Source organism: Anolis sagrei, chromosome 6 (assembly GCF_037176765.1).
Source record: "Anolis sagrei isolate rAnoSag1 chromosome 6, rAnoSag1.mat, whole genome shotgun sequence".
Classification (NCBI taxonomy): Eukaryota; Metazoa; Chordata; class Lepidosauria; order Squamata; family Dactyloidae; genus Anolis; species Anolis sagrei.
This window is the reverse complement of record NC_090026.1, coordinates 14,645,509-14,662,597: the sequence shown is the minus strand read 5'-3', so window position 1 is coordinate 14,662,597 and position 17,089 is coordinate 14,645,509. Positions and strand designations below refer to the sequence as shown.

General features: G+C 40.2%; 1 protein-coding gene across 2 annotated transcripts in view; it reads left to right on the top strand.

The window, feature by feature from the left end:
* STX1B (syntaxin 1B) overlaps positions 1–17,089 on the top strand; it is a 76,301-nt gene that overhangs the window by 42,272 nt on the left and 16,940 nt on the right. For both annotated transcript variants that reach the window (XM_060780171.2, XM_060780172.2), the window contains exons 2-9: positions 1–52; positions 6,666–6,765; positions 7,913–7,987; positions 11,179–11,252; positions 13,113–13,221; positions 14,859–14,932; positions 15,409–15,546; positions 15,918–16,028. The exon at positions 1–52 is cut by the window's left edge and continues 23 nt beyond it. In XM_060780171.2, coding sequence (XP_060636154.2) covers positions 1–52; positions 6,666–6,765; positions 7,913–7,987; positions 11,179–11,252; positions 13,113–13,221; positions 14,859–14,932; positions 15,409–15,546; positions 15,918–16,028 — 733 coding nt within the window. The remainder of the gene's footprint in view (positions 53–6,665; positions 6,766–7,912; positions 7,988–11,178; positions 11,253–13,112; positions 13,222–14,858; positions 14,933–15,408; positions 15,547–15,917; positions 16,029–17,089) is intronic.

The window sequence follows — 17,089 nt, the reverse complement described above, 5'->3', positions numbered from 1 at the left end:
AGAAGTGGTGCATGTGGACCGAGACCATTTTATGGATGAATTCTTTGAACAGGTAAGATGGGGGATGTTGTGCAAGTCTTCTGCAGAAGAATGTCAAGTTGCTCTAGCTGTGACAGACACATATTACCTCAACTGACCTGAAATACCCAAATTGAATACAACAGCATATTTGCCAGCATATCTTACTTCTCTTAGGCTAGTTAATACACATACTCCTTTCTTAGGAGTAATATGCATTCTCAAAGGGATAGGGAACTGACAGCTGAAATGTAAAATACTATTTTGCATAGACTAAAATTAATGCTACCCTCATTTTATTTTGAGCACTTGCTTGCTAAGGTTATCAAATTAATATCCCCCTATAAGCAAGAACTTGACAGTTTTGGAAGGCTAGGGGGACAACTTTTAGCCACTGTTATTCCCCATGAGCCATACTGGGCCTGGAAATGTGAGATATCAAAATTCAAACTGGCTTTTGATTTACTTCCAATTTCATTTTTTAACATTTTAGGAATAGGTTGGTTCAGAAATGTCTCAGAGCAAAAACCACCCCTCCTGTTATCCTACAGAAGTAACAAAAGCCATTTCAGGCTACTCCTCCAAATAGGGCCCTTTTCATAGTGGTGGACCTGGCAGGATTTCTAAGGAATCTGTGATCTGCAAAAAAACATTCATGAGCTAGACTTTTCCCACTCATGCTGTGAGTCAACAAAGCCATGCGTCACATTTTGAGATATCCCCATGTAGAATCAGTATTTGTCATTTTGATTGATGAGGCCTAGTCATCTTTCTCTAGTTTTGAGAAAAAAATGCTTACTTAAATAGTGAAATGGAACTTCAGTATCCAGATGTAATAGATCTCTCTGAATGAAAGCTGAGAAGTGATACCTCAGTAATGTAGGAGTAATGCCTTAACGTCATGTTTGTATCAGTAAAAATTCAGGAATGGGTAGATCTGAAGAGTATCCATTTTGTTTAGTGTCTTTTAAACCCCAGTAACAGGCTGTGTTTTCAACTACTCATTGAGTGGATGTTTATGTCAGGAGACCCACAGATGTTGTAGTGCTATCATTCCACTTTAATTGTCTGTGTTCCATCCTACATAATTGTGAGACTTGTAGTCTGATGTGGCTTTGCCTGAGAATTTTAAATGCCCCTCATAAACTACCAATCCCAGGATTCCATAGGATGGAACCATCACAGTTGAAGTGGAATAATACCACTTCGATTCTGCAGACTGAATGGGCTCAGGTTCTGTCTTTTGAAGCTAGCGAATGTGTTCCCTCTCCATATGGCCACTTGGATATCACCAAAATATTCAATCCTAGGAATAGCAGACATTTTCTGAAGCCTGAAATGAAGTGGCAGGTGTGTGCCTTGAAACATGGATAAACTTTGCTCACATTTGAAAAAAAAAGAGTGGAGGTCTAATTTAAAGAGCAGGATCACATAAAGGAGTGAAGCAGAAACCTTGTCCACAGTTTGTCTCCCTCCCACAGCACCCCGAGGTGTTTTTCTCTCCACTGTACTCAGGAAACAGATTGCAAGGAAGTATGTAGTGAGCAGAAAAGCTTTAGTTCTGGCTTACCTTTTCTTCACCTGTATACCTATTTTACTCATACAATTCAAGTGTGATGCAGATTGAATTGGACAATTCTACAGCAAATATGTATTTATTTAGAGCAGTAGTTCTCAACCTTCCTAATGCCGCAACCCCTTAATACAGTTCCTCATGTTGTGATGACCTCCATCTATAAAGTTATTTTTGTTGCTACTTCATTACTGTAATTTTGCTACTCTTACAAATCGTAATATAAATATCTGATATGCAGGATGTATTTTCATTCACTGGACCAAATTTGGCACAAATACCTAATATGCCCAAATTTGAATGCTGTTGGGGTTGGGGATTGATTTTGTCATTTGGGAGTTGTAGTTGCTGGGATTTATAGTTAACCTACAATCAAATAATATTCTGAATTCCACCAATGATAGAATTGAACCAAACGTGGCACACAGAACTTCCATGACCAACAGAAAATACTGGGTTTGGTGGGTACTGACTTTGAGTTTTGGAGTTGTAGTTCACCTACATCCAGAGAGCACTGTGGACCTAAACAATGATGATCTGGACCAAACTTGACATGAATACTCTATATGCCCAAATGTGAACACTGTTGGAGTTAGTTCTCCCCTCCCCATTTGGAGTCTCAGAAACAGTCCTTCCCTTGGCTTGGAGACTGGCTGACAGACCGGCCAATCATAGCAGGAGGAGGGCTTTTGGTGGAAGGATTCACCATCTGTTCCCAAAAAAGGAAGAGAAGGACAGGCGGAGAGATCTTCTCTGCCAAAGGGGTTCCTAAGATCATCAGAAATATGTGTTTTCTGGTGGTCTTTGGTGACCTCTCTGATACCCCCCTTCTGACCCCCTCAGGGGTCCAGACCCCTAGGCTGTTGTTGTTTATTCGTTCCGTCACTTCCAACTCTTCATGACCTCATGGACCAGCCCATGCCAGAGCGCCCTGTCTCTCCTAGGCTGAGAAACACTGATTTAGAGTATTTCTAACACAGACTATATCAACATTATCTCTGTGCAGTTGCTATAAGACAATCTAAAGCAATTTTTGAAAACAATTTGTAGCTGAAATAAAACAAAATCTGAAAATGGATAGATGGAAAGCCAAACCATGATATCACTAAGTCCTAAACATCAGGTTTTAATTTAGGACCAAAATAAAGTATTATGTGTCTTGAATCAATTTTGATTGGTTAAGAAAGCATATTATTTTCAAATGCGTGTTTGGGAGAGAGAGAAAAAGAGAGAGATCATGGTATTTAATGTTATCTTTCTTTGGGGTTTCATCTTCATACCTGGTTATGCCTGAGCATTACCTCATAGTACTGAATGCTATTTCTGTTTTTTTTTTTAAATTATTATTATGAGGCATGAGAAATCATACAGCCTGAATACACGCTGTATGGCCCCAGATCCCATCTGATTTTGGAATCTAAGTAGGATCATCCCTAGTTAGTACTTAGATGTGAGACTTACTGATGAAAACTAGGATATATTTCAGAGAAAAGAGCTGGCAAAACCACCTCTGGATTTTTCTTGCCTAAGGAAGCTGTATGAAATTATTGGGGTTGACTTAAAGGCACATGAACATATGAGAAACCATGAAGAGGGGTTTTTTTTTGTGCCTCAGAATATGCTTCCAGCTCCCAGACTATTGCAGAGAGAAAAAAACAGCCACCAAGGATACACAAGCTGGCCATCATTACTCTGTACCCATTTTTTCCATTCCTCCTCTCCTCATTCTTTCTCAGGAGCTACGTTTATGCAGAAGATGGTAGTGAGTACCCATGGCCTATATTAAGTTCTTATTCTAAATCAGAGTTAAGCTTATGAATATTCAAATAGCAGGCACTTAATATGAAGACCATTTTGTTCGTGATGCTTTGTAGCCTACATAATGTGCAAGTGCTGGAAGTTTAGGGAAGCTGGGAAAGCCATTGAGATGATCGACAGCAAAGGCTGTGAAATCCATTGTGTGTCTGGTCACAAAGGCCAACTGTGATTGAGAATTGCTGCAGTCCATTCCAAAGAAACCTTGCTGTTTCTGTAAAACTGTATTGTCTGCAATAGCTTGTGCCTCACAAGTGCTATTTGTTGTTAAAATCCAGCTTGCTTATCTTTCCCAGGGCAGAAATTATTGAAGGCATTGGTTACAGACCACAAAATCTGATGTAGAGATCTAAGATGTTCAGTTTTCTTCTCTTCTTCATAATTAAAAAAGGTGCTAGTCTTCATGATATGCAAATAGCATGTCATAATATTGAAGTAGTTCACTTCACTTAGGCGATCCCTCATAGCCTGAGGATGACGGTCCTCCAAGTGTAATGTCTTGCATTGTGTCCGTAGGTAGCTGTGGAGCCCTATTCTTGAACCGCATGTTTTCCCGCAGTGAGGACATCGGTTTCCAGGTGGAAGGTGGGCCCAGTTAGGGTTGGCTTGGCATGCCTTCCTCTTGGCATGTTTCTCCCTTTTGCCCTCCATTTGTGCATCTTCGAATTCTGCACCACTGCTGGTCATAGCTGACCTCCAGTTAGAGCGCTCAAGAGCCAGGTTTTCCCCAGTTCTCAGAGTCTATGCCACAGTTTTAAGATTGGCTTTAAGCTCATCTTTACATCTCTTTTATTGTCCACCATTGTTACATTTCCCGTTCTTGAGTTGGCAGTATAGTGACTGCTTTGGGAGATGGTGGTCAGGCATTCGGATAATGTGGCCAGTCCAGTGGAATTGATGGCATAGGAGCATTGCTTCGATGCTGGTGGTCTTTGCTTCTTCCAGCATGCTGACATTTGTCCGCCAGTCTTCCCAAGAGATTTGCAGGATTTTTTGGAGGCCGCACTAATGGAATCATTCCAGGAGTTGAGTGTGACGTCTGGAATGTTTCACAGGTATATAACAGATTTGGGAGAACAATAGCTTTATAAGCAAGCACCTTGGTGTCCCTATGGATGTACTGATCCTCAAACACTCTCTGAAGTAGTAGTATTTTGGGATAACTAGATACCTTGAGTCCAGTCAAATTTTCCCCACATTCCGAGTCTGGCTAAAACAAACAATGCCCACCACATCAATTGCATCATTTCATGTTAAATTAGCAAGTGCAGTTACGTAGTGCTTTAATTCAAGCATCTCAGTAGTCTTGCAAACTCTTGTTCTGAGTCCCTGGGGTCCAATTGTTCTCAGTTATAGCTGCTCATTGATGAGTAACCAATCATCAAATTTGTAATTTGTGAACACTGAGGCACAAACTAATATGACAAGGGAAGGCAAATCTGTTTAAACATGGGACTGCTTTCATAGTCTTTAGAGGGTTGGGATTTTTTTTTTTTTTTTGCAGAGCTTGGAAAAGTTTTTTAAGGCTTTAAATCCCAGAATCCCAGAATCCCCATCTAGTGTATCTAGTAATCTTGCTGCCAGGGGATTTTGAGAGCTGCAGTCTCAAAAACAACTTTCCCAAGCTCTGGGCTTTCAGTATAAAAGTATTGTCAGTGTGGTAGTTCCAAACATACATGGAGTCACTTATATCACTTTTGTTCATGTCAGTCACTTCTGGTGTGAGAATTGGCTGTCTACAAGGATGACACCCAGATCTTTTACCACCCTGTGTGAGGCTTCTCTCATGTCCTCACACGAGAAGCTGGAGCTGACAAATGGAAGCTCCCCCTGCTCCCCAGATTTGAACTGCTGACCTTTCGGTCAGCAGTCCTGCCGACACAAGGGTTTAAGCCATTACGCCACTAGGGGCTTATATCACTGATTTCATATCTCACAAAACTGAGTATGACCTGAATGTATACAAATAGGCACCTTAATCTCACATAATAATAATAATAATAATAATAATAATAATAATAATAATAACTTTATTTTTATGCCCTGCCAACCATCTCCCCAAGGGGACTCGGGGCGGCTTACAAGGGACAAGCCCAAAAAATTACAGATAAAAACACAAGCCATTAAAAACATCAGATAAAATATAAAAACAATCACAAAAGTTTGTTTCTGAGTCTTAGGATTGTATTGAATGAAGCCACTATTCCTCAGCAGTGGCATGATTGCCGATAACAGCTACTTACCAGCATGAGCATCCTTGCTATTCTCCTTCCTGCACCAGCACCAATTCACCTATCTGTGGTCCTTCACTCACACTTCCACATAAACTCACAACTAGACCTCCCACACTTTCATTGCCCCATAATATTTTAAATATATTTTTAAAAGCAAATTTGCAATTTCAGGTATGATGGGTAAAAAAAATCCAAAAAGCCCTAATTAGCGTGGGAATAGCAGCAGGCGGCGAGTGGGAGAGGAGGAGAATCCTGCCCCCTGAAGTCACTCTGAAGGTCTCTCCACTTCCCACAAAGCCATTCCCTGCTTTGTGGGGAGCTGGCAGGATTGCAAAAGCATATAACTGTGTCCCCATAGTGAGATGTCATATGATGACAGCAATGCAAAGTCCATTGGAGTACCCAGTTTGATCTCAGCACTCATATTATCATTTCACATCTGGCTACAGGGAGACATTTCTGACACCCTGCCTGCTCCCAATGGGTTTCAGAGGCTATTCACAAATACAGGAGAGGGCTTTGGACATTGCAAAGAAAGGAATGGGATGTCAATGAGTGCAGCACCCCAAAACAGACATACAAGCACATGAGGGAAACCTACACCTGCTTATGTACTTACATGCTGTTCTAATCTCAAACTTAGTCCAGGCCATAATTTGAAATGGCCGAGAAATCTTGGTGATGCCTTTGTGTGAGCAGCCTGCAGGTTTCAGGACCTTGGAGAGTGTTTCTGGGAAGAGTCAGCCTGAGGTTCAAATCCTTTCTGCTGTGCATTGCCCCCTGGTGCTCAGCCTCAGGTACTGATGACATTTCACCAGCAGAGAATTATTTATGTTAGTGTGAAAAGTATTTATTTGAACATCACCAGCAGCTCCAGGCCACCCCACATCTGATAAATTATGGGGGAATTCAGATAGGTGGAGAAACTGTCCTGTAATCCAGGGATGTGGAGCCTCTAAGGATGAAACTGGTATCTTTGGCTGCTATGTGAGTTTCAGCACCTACCGCTTTGTGTTCTTACCCAGGTGGAGGAGATCCGTGGCTGCATTGAGAAGCTCTCAGAGGATGTGGAACTGGTGAAGAAGCAGCACAGTGCCATCTTGGCTGCCCCCAACCCAGATGAGAGTGAGTAAAAGCAGGAACCACTTATACTTTCATAGTTAAAAACACTGTCAGAGTAACTTAGGAAAATGCCTGAGATCCTGTCAGGTCACTGGTCCATCTAACTTAGTACGTTAGCAACCATTACCCAGAAATTCAAAATACCCCAAAATTCCAAAATTGTCCATATGGAGGCTGAAATATGGACAACTTTGTTGTTTGATTGTTCCATATACACAAACATTCTTTCACGCACAAAATTATTTAAAATATTTTATAAAATTACCTTTTGTATACGTGTATAAGATATACATGAAACATAAATAGTTTAGATTTCAGTCCCATCTCCAAGGTATCTTATACACATAAATTCAAATACAGACATTCTAAAAATTAAAAAAAATCAAAATACTTCTGGTCCCAATCCTATATGCCCACGCTCTGTCACAGAGGCATGCATCCAACCCCCCTGTGACAGCAACTCCACTGGCTGCCTATTAACTACCAAGCATGATTCAAAGTGCTGGCTTAAGCCTAAAAAGCCTTAAACGGCTCCAGTCCAATTTACCTGTCCAAACGTATCTCCCTCCATGAACCAGTTTGTAGATTAAGATCTTCCAGGGAGGTCCTGCTCTTAGCTCCACCGGCCTCACAGGTGCAGCTGGTGGGGACGAGAGACAGGGCCTTTTCGGTGGAGACCCCACGGCTGTGGAACTCCCTCCCAAGTGAGATCAGGTTGGCCCCCTCCCTCTTGACCTTTAGGAGACAGCTAAAGACTTGGCTGTAGAACCAAGCATTCAGCCCATCATAGGAATATTTAAAGTGAAAGTGAAAGTGCAATGACTCAGGACTCTTTATGGCAACGGCTATGTCTTTGTGTGATATGTAATGTTATTTTATGTGATGTCTTTGATAATAGTCAATTATGATGTTTTTTACTGTTTTTTTTATCAATGGCATCGAATTATTGCCAACACTGTGAATCGCTCTGTCCCCTTTGGGGTTGAGAAAGGTGGTATATAAATACCGCAAAATAAATAAATAAATAATAAGAAAATGCATACAGTGTTTTCTCATTGTGGTAAGATAGAGAAATATATTCCATGCCTCAACCACCAGCCAGGATGTCTGTTTAACACCTCTTTTTGTTTTTGATCTGTTCTGCTTTTAGAGACCAAGCAGGAACTGGAGGACCTTACAGCTGATATCAAGAAGACTGCCAACAAGGTGCGCTCTAAGTTGAAAGGTAAGAATTGGAGTTGCAACCATGTGGACTGCACTTACTAGTTTTCATCTTCATGCTGTATACAATCGGCCCTCCATATCAGCAGATCCTGCATCCATAAATTCAGCTATCCACAAGTTGAAAATATGTTTTAGCTATTCCCAAAAACAAAGGTTGAATTTCCCACTTTACATAAAGAACACTATTTTCTGGTGGCGCAGTGGGTTAAATGACTGAGCTGTTGAACTTGCTGACTGAAAGGTTGGCAGTTTGAATCCAGGAAGTGGGGTGAGCTCCCACTATTAGGCCCAGCTTCTGCCAACCAGCAGTTCAAAAGCATGCAAATGTGAGTAGATCAATAGGTACCCCTTCGGCGGGAAGGTAATGGTGCTCCATGCAGTCACTCTGGCCACATGACCTAGGAGGTGTCTATGGACAACTCAGCTCTCTGGCTTAGAAATGGAGAGGAGCACCACCCCCCAGAGTCTGACATGACTAGACTTAATATCAGGAGAAACCTTTACCTTTAACTATTTTTCCTACAGCATTCTGTATAATGGAACTTAAACATCCATGGATTTTGTTGGGAAGTGAAACTCGATGTCACTGATGGCTTCTCCCAGCAGCTAAAAAGACCAGTATACACAAATTGCAGTGATGGAAATGTATCTAAACACAAAAACTCAATGTATACATACAAATACAAATGTCAGTAAAACATAGGATTGTTACATTCTCATTTAACAGAAATAATTTGTTTTTTTCTCAAAAGATGAAAACATTCTTCTTCACGTGTTTGGAAATAGTTCTTGTCTCTTTACTACAGACGTTTTTAAATGTTTAAATTATACACTGTATATTGTTAATGGCATCAAATGGCTGCCGGATGTAAACCGCCTTGAGTCACCTCCAGGTTTGAGAAAGGCGGGATAGAAATAGTGTAAAATGAAGTATTCCCAGAATAATGGCTGAGACTGTTTACAGACCAAAGTGAGTGACCACATATGCGAACTGAATTAAACATTTATTTTACCTTGGCGATTTGGTATATATGTATTTTATCTATATGTATTTTAATCTTGTATTGTTGTATGATGTTTTAACTTGTATTAGTAGCATTGAATCCTTGCTGTAAGCCGGTCTGAGTCCCTCTACGGAGGTGAGAAGATTGGGATATAAAAGTTTTAAATAAATAAATAGGCTCCAAATCCTTACACAGTAAACATCCTATTTTCTTTATTGCACAAGAGTCGACTCCGACATTCAACCTGTTTTGACTCACAGGAGACTTCATCAGGTAGTTGGTTCTATAAACAATACATGTTACTAATACACACATAATAGTTTGTCAACTAGAAACATAAAGTTTATAAGTATATATACACACATAACTTACTCATTTATCAAAAAAGCTCAATATTTGAGGCAATCATTTCGAGTACAGTTTTTAGAGGTGGTCACACCATCCAGGGACACTATTTTCAAACTAAGCTTTTACAACAGGAATCTTTCTGGATCTTTACCCTACAAACAAAACATCCGAAAGAGTTCAACAACACTAATGGCTGTTTTTTTATAATAGTGGAGGTGTTTCCTCAAATGTATTCAGAACTAGTAATGACATCACAACCACCTGACCAATGGACGTGCTATATTAGCAATGGGTTAAGTTTTTTCGATTCCATACTCGCTACAGAATAAAACACCTTTGCAGAGTATACTGGTTAACAAGGACTTGTTGTGAGTATTATTAATCATTTTTGTTGTTTATATCTTTGTTATGAATGGTATGTGTTTCATGAAACTATGTAGTACTACCTTCAGCCACTATGTACGTTCCCTTCAGGATCCACTTTTCAAGAGCACTGTCAGTAGATAACTTGCCTCAAATACTGAGTTTTTTTGATAAATGAGTAAGTAGCATATATATATATATATATATATATATATATATATATATATATATAAAAACCTTGATGTTTCCAGTTGACAAACTATATGTGTATATTAATAACATTTATTGTTTATAGACCTAACTACTTCATGAAGATTCCTGTGAGTTGAAACCAGTTGAATGTGGAGTCTACTCTTGTGTAATAAAGAAAATTGGTCATTTACTGTGCAAGGATTTGGAGTCTACCCGTCTGTAGTAAAGATACAAATATTATTCCCATATACATGAAGAAGAATTTTTTATCTTTCAAGAAAAGAACACATTATTTCTGTTAAATGTGAATGTAACAATCCTATGTTTTACTGACATTTGTATTTGTATGTATACATTGAGCTTCTATGTGTTTAGATACATTTGCATCACTGCAATTAGTGGATACTAGTCTTTTTAGTTCCAAGGGAACCCGTTTTTCTTTTCAGTTCTTCCAGCAGCTGCCACGGATCATTTTCATATATCTGGAAGAGGGATGTTATGTTGTCATGCAGTGATGTGCCCAGGGGGCAGGGGGTATGGTAGCTCCTGAAAAGGAATGTTGTTTTTTTAACACCAGTGAATTTTACCCGACTCTATCCTATGCATGGAGACATTCAACTTTTCCCTCCCAAAAATCGTACTTATTTCATCCTGCCTGTGCCTCATTCCCGGCTTCTGTATGAGCTAAACTCTTTCATCTGAGAATGCTTTGTTGCCCATAGCTTCAGCAGGCATAACCAAAGGTAACTGTTGCTCAGGCAAACACAAGCCTGATCTGGAAAAATATATGGACCCTATGAAATTGGAGCAGACATGGGCAAACTTTGGCCTTCCAAGTATTTTGGACACTTAAGCAGCTGGGGGGGGGGGGGGAGGAAGGGGCCTGAGGCAGTTAGGAATTGTGAGAGCTGAAGTCCAAAACACCCGGAGGGCAGAAGTTTGCTCAGGCCTGAATTAGAGCAAGCCAAAGGGGTTCTTAGATATAAAGAAGTATTCTGGAGTCAGGAAAAGGCACCAGCATCATTTTAATTGGATGTTAAGTGGCTCACCACATGATACAACAAGGGAGTAAACTAAACAAGGATAGAATAATGTGATTCTCCATATGACTCTTTTACTTTTTGAAGTCTTCCCTCATATGAACAATGGTGAAGAATGCTAGAAGCTGCAGTCTAGCTGGGGGGCCACATAACTCCCATCCCAATGCAGAGGTTCCATTTTTTAATCTGGATTGCTTTTGGTACTTGCTGCAGCTCTAACCCTTTAACTCTTTACATCCCTCCAGCAATTGAGCAAGGAATTGAGCAGGAAGAGGTTCAGAACCGGTCTTCAGCTGATCTGCGGATCCGGAAAACACAGGTAAGACATTAGAAGCATTTTGCTTACATTTTTCTATTTTTGTGATTTTAAACTGGTGGATTTTTTAAAAAAAAGTTAAATGTAAATTTTTGAATGTTTATAAATTGTTTTTAACCATTGTTTAATTATGATTGTTTGATTTGATGTTCGGCATCTAATGGTTGCCTATTGTAAGGCCACCCTGAATCCCCCCTCAGGGGTGAGAAGGATGGGGTACAAATGCTTGAAAGAAAGAAATAATAAATATGCTTCATTTTAAAAATGCTTTGGCCTTTTTCTACAGCTTCTGTCATCTGGAACTGATATGAACCAACTTGAGTTTGTTAATTATGACTGATGTTTGTATGTGTCATCCTTTAAACCAAGTCTGAATTATAGGCAGATGGTTTACAAAATATTGATACAATACACTAACTGCAGAATGCAATAGACTGGATAGAAACGGAGAGAATGAACAACCCCTAGAAAGAAGCATTTGGTGAAATTATGATTCTTTGAGACTGTTTCCCATTATCCAGGCAGCCATCTTTTCTCTTGACTCAGCTGCCACCCAAGAGCAGACCACATGGGTTCTAGTGGACTGCTCTGTTCTAGTCTGACAGTTACATCTGTATGCATGTAAACTGAGCAAAACCCCTAAGAACTCTAAATAAAACAATTTATTTCTCTTATTCATAGATGTTTATGTATTTATCATGTCAGAAGCGAATTGAGGGTACAGTCGTAATGTATTTTAAAATACAAACTAAGTTAAAAACTTGGCATTATACTAAATGTCCTTTGACCAATAGCTGGCCCCTTGGCGTGCCTCTAGTGTTGCTATAAGAAGGTCCTCCATTGTCCATGTGACAGAGCTCATTCTGCATTGTAATAGGTGGCCTGTGATTTGGTCTTTTCCACACTCGCATGTCGTGGACTCCACTTTGTGGCCCCATTTCTTAAGGTTGTCTTTGCATCTTGAGATGCTAGAGTGCAGTCTATTCAGTGCCTTCCAAGTTGCCCAGAGGGGGTTTCTCATCTGGTTTCAGCCACTGATTGAGGGTCCGGGTTTTTATCTGCCACTTTTGGACTTTCACTTGTTTAGGTGTTCCTGAGAGTATCTCTGTAGATTTTAGAAAGCTATTTCTTGATTTAAGGTGATTTAAGATAATGTATGCATTATCTTAGAAAGGCATTTTTGCTTCCCTTTTATACTTAGGGAGTGGGGTGGGATCTTTCTAAGAGGGCACTTACATATGATGAAATATGGAAAAACCTTTCATACATTTTTATTAGATGGTCATCTGTCATAGCATGCATCATTTTGGAAGCAGTTTTCTCTCTTCTTCCCCATGGGGAAGATAAGGTCTCTTTTAAAATATAGGTTGCTATTACATATTTTTATAATTGTTTTAAAAATTTGCTATCCAGCTCATTGAGGAAAGTTTTTGGTGATTTAAAAAAAATAATCAAGGTAACCAAGCAGTCTCCTAAGTATTGTAACCCACTTGAAACCTTATTCTTATCAGGGGATGCCTCTTTCCCTTTCTGGCAAAGGTTTTTTGTCCACCTGTATTTGGTGCACTGCTATATCTGCTTGATGCCACATCTGATACATACCCAGGCACTACCCCTACTTTAGATGTTATACAAATCTAAGGTATTTTGTAACAGAGAATTTTGTAAAAAGACAACAGCCATTCTGATTAGGGGCTATCAATGTGTAGTTTTAGTAGTTCGTTTTGCCACATATGTGACTTGAATTTGCATGGGAATTCCCCTCCTTCAAGCCTATAATCAATAGGACTAGGCCTTGCTTTGAAACAAGAGAACGCTTTCTGCCGGTCTCCTACCTGACTCTTTCACCATTTCATTGGCTAGCACTCAACCCTCTCCCGCAAGTTTGTGGAAGTGATGACAGAATACAACACAACTCAGTCCAAATATCGAGACCGATGCAAGGACCGTATCCAGAGACAGCTGGAGATAAGTATGTTTGCTTGCCTTTGCCTTTCTCTTGCAAACATCGCAGCATTGTATTATCTAAAATGCTTTCCTCATTAGCAGTTCAAAATCTCTCTTATTGAATGTATTCCACCTGGAGAGGCAAGAATATGCCATTGGATTTCTCCACTGGCTGAAGGGCATGGAACCTGAACCATTTACCTTGTTAGCAATAATAAAACTAACTTTTGAAGAAATGATTTCTAATGCTGGATCGACACTGCCATATAATCAAGTTTCAGAATGTGAATTTACTTCATTGAACTGGATTATGTGAGTCTACACCAGGCATGGGCAAACTTCAGCCCTCCAAGTGTTTTGGACTTCAACTCCCACGATTCCTAACAGCCTCTGGCCCCTTCCCACTTAAGCTGCTGAGGGGGGAAAGGAAAGGGCCTGAAGTTATTAGGAATTGTGGGAGTTGAAGTCCAAAACACCTGGAAAGCTGAAGCTTGCCCATGCCTGGTCTACACTATCATATAATCCAATTAAATGCAGTTAATCAGCATTCTGAAACTAGATTATATGACAGTACAGATGGGGTCTAAGTCAGCTTGGCACCGTTTTTGGTTGAATGGCAGGGTATCCATACTCTTAATATATGAAAAATATAAATAATGACCATTTCCATGAGCATGTATAGAGTGACCTCTTCTTGTTGACAATCTGCCTGGAACATTTCAAAATGGAATCTGGGCCATTATAGCAGACGGGTATATTTCCCAAGCAATGAAAACTCCTTGGGGACAAGTGCAGCCAGCCCTCTCCATTCATAAGTACAGTTAGCTATCCACACTTGCAAAAGTGGAAAATTGCTAAAACCTGGGAGAACACAGTTTAGATATCTCTAGGTCTTCCTAGGCAACTCTGTGGTCAATTTCCAGTGGAGAGTGACCTTTTGGTCACATTGGAAGACCTAGAAATTCCTCGAGAGACCATGTTAATCAAATCAGCATATAGTCAAATATGCAAAAGTTAAACCCACAAGTACGAAAGGACGATCGTTTCTGGTTGTTGTTGTTGTTGTTAAACCAACATCACTCCTTCCTTCTCTACTAGCAACTGCCTTTGCCTAAAAGTGGGGAATAGCTGTTAATAGATTAAAACCTGGCTGTTGGTAGATTTGTAGTAGTGTCTCTTACTTCAAAATAAATGCCAAGCTGAGCAGCAAACCAGACCATCCTAACAACCACCCCATGTTACTGTGTTGTCTGTTGTTGGAAGGGGTTTTGCTTCTTCCTCTACAGCATTTGTAAATAAGCAGAATGAATACCAGATATATGTATTTCCTTGTCAGGCGGGTAGTTTGTGAATTATTCTGGAATCAGAACAGTTGGCCCTCCATATCCATGGATTCAACTATCCACAGCTTGGAAATATTCAAAACAAATTCCCAAAAGGCAAACCTTGACTCTGCCATTTTATATAAGGAACGTCATTTTACTACACTGTCTATAATGGGACTTGGGACTCCATTGTTTTTAGTATCTCTTGGGAGTTTGGAAACAAACTCCAGCAGATACTAAGGGCCCCTCATACTTTCCTGTGGCTTGCTAAAGGAATGGGGGGCATTGTAGGGAAAAGTGTGACCAGATCCTCATGACTGGCCTACTTTTCTTGCAGCTGGCAGGACAACAACCAACGAAGAATTAGAAGACATGCTGGAGAGTGGGAAATTGGCAATTTTCACTGATGATGTACGTATCTGGGCTATGGATGCCTCCCTCCTGCAACTGCTTGGTGGACTAATTTCATAGGAAAGCACACCCCAAAATGCCTTGGAAACCATGAACATCTCAAACATGGCTCCGCTGTAGTTTATAGCTCAGGAAATTATAGTGGTAGAGACAGCAGAAAAATGTAAGAAACCAATCTAGAATACTTAAGAGTGTGTGACCCAAACTTGGGAATAGAGGCAGGTACACTAGGCAGGGGAAAGAGGAGAGAGGGGATGTCAGACAGAATAAAATGGATGTTGAAACTCCATACCCTGACTTGTTAGAAAGCCTGCTCCTTTGCCACAGCAGTCTGGAAACTAGCAACATATTATGGTGCTTTGCTTCTAAGTCATTGAGAACAGAAACTTGCCAGTGTTTCCCCCTAAAAGCTGAAGTTCCCACATCAAGTTATGATTTTTCATAGCATTGAAATTCTCTCTTTCTGTCTGCATCAGATCAAAATGGACTCACAGATGACGAAGCAGGCCCTGAACGAGATTGAAACCCGGCACAATGAGATCATCAAACTGGAAACCAGCATCCGAGAGCTCCATGACATGTTTGTGGACATGGCTATGCTGGTGGAGAGCCAGGTATGACGAGATGGGAATGCACCACATTTATTTTGAACTAACAGTTGGGGTTCCCTGTTTGCTTCTGAACTCAATTCAAAATGTATGCGTTTATTTTTAAAGCTCCACATGATTTCAGACCAGAATACCTACTGGACTGTTTACGTCTGCTCACTTGTTCTGTGAGAGTGGGATTGTGATTCTCCTCCACATGTCACTACCATTTGAAGGCAGCAATCGTGGAAAGAGCTTTTTCAGTGTCCTTAATGGATGTTTGTTAGTGTAGTTACTGATGGGGGACGAGTGGGCAGTGGTATCATATTTTTATATATCATCTGTGTTGATGTTTTCAACTTTTTACCTTAGTAATATTTCCCTTTCTCCTATTTCAGGGAGAAATGATTGACCGCATTGAATACAATGTTGAGCACTCTGTTGATTACGTGGAAAGAGCCGTCTCTGACACCAAGAAAGCTGTAAAATACCAGAGCAAGGCTCGGAGGGTAAGTAAGAGGTCCTGGAGCACAAGGAGAAATGTAGAGAAAGATCCAGGGGACTGGAGTCAGACAGAAATCTGCTACAGTTACAATGTTTGTGCAGCAGGCCTTCACTTTCATGAATGTTACAGGCACAGGACCCCACGAAAACTGTCACTAAAAAAAATGATGTTTCCTTACCCAATGGAACATTTTCTAGGAATCTCTAGGTCCTTCAGTGTGACTCTGTCTGAAGTTGACAATAGTTGTGTTGGAAGGCCTTGAGAGGTATTCTCTCTAGAAATCTCTTCAGTCGTCCAGCACAACTTTATGATCATCTTTGGTGGAAGTTGAGAATAGAGTCATGCTGGGGGACCCAGAGATTCTCAGAGAGACCGTCTCAATACAAATCTGCAAATAATAAAATCCACAAAAGTTAAACCTGCAAATGTGGAGGGCTAACTGTACTGTATTGGAAAAGAACAGGTTGTCTCCTGAAAATTGAGGAAATAAATAAACTCAATTTGGTTAGAAAAAAAACTTTCAGAATCTGAGTACCAGATTTTTAAAACAAAAAAAAATTGAAAGAAAAAGCAAATCCGGGGAGAGGGGGCAAATCAAAGGGAACAAAAATATCATTTTAGAGGACTGTGGCTGTAGTACTAAATCTTGGATTAGTCCCCATTATTAATTAGGACTTGATTGGGAATTATATCAAGGGTGGATAACATGCAACTCACAGGCTGCCTGTGGGATTTTTTCACCTTCTAGATATAGACCATCCTAACTTTGCAGTTAATAAAAATAAGAACTGAGAACCAGGGTGTGCAGTTTGTGCACAGAGTACTTGCTGCCTCAGCCTATGTCTTTTTGAAGTGAAAAATGTTAGGAGGGATGTGAAACTGAAAGTGGACTTTCCACCTTTATTATTAGGTGGGTGCTGTGAGCCTTGTTGGGATGTGGGGAGGAACTGGCTGACTTCTGAAGTTGCCCATCCTGCTTACATAAAATGTTCTGGCTAATCAGCTTTCTAGTTTTGTGCCATCTTGTTTATGTTTTGTCATTTTCTGAAATGTTTTCCACACCAT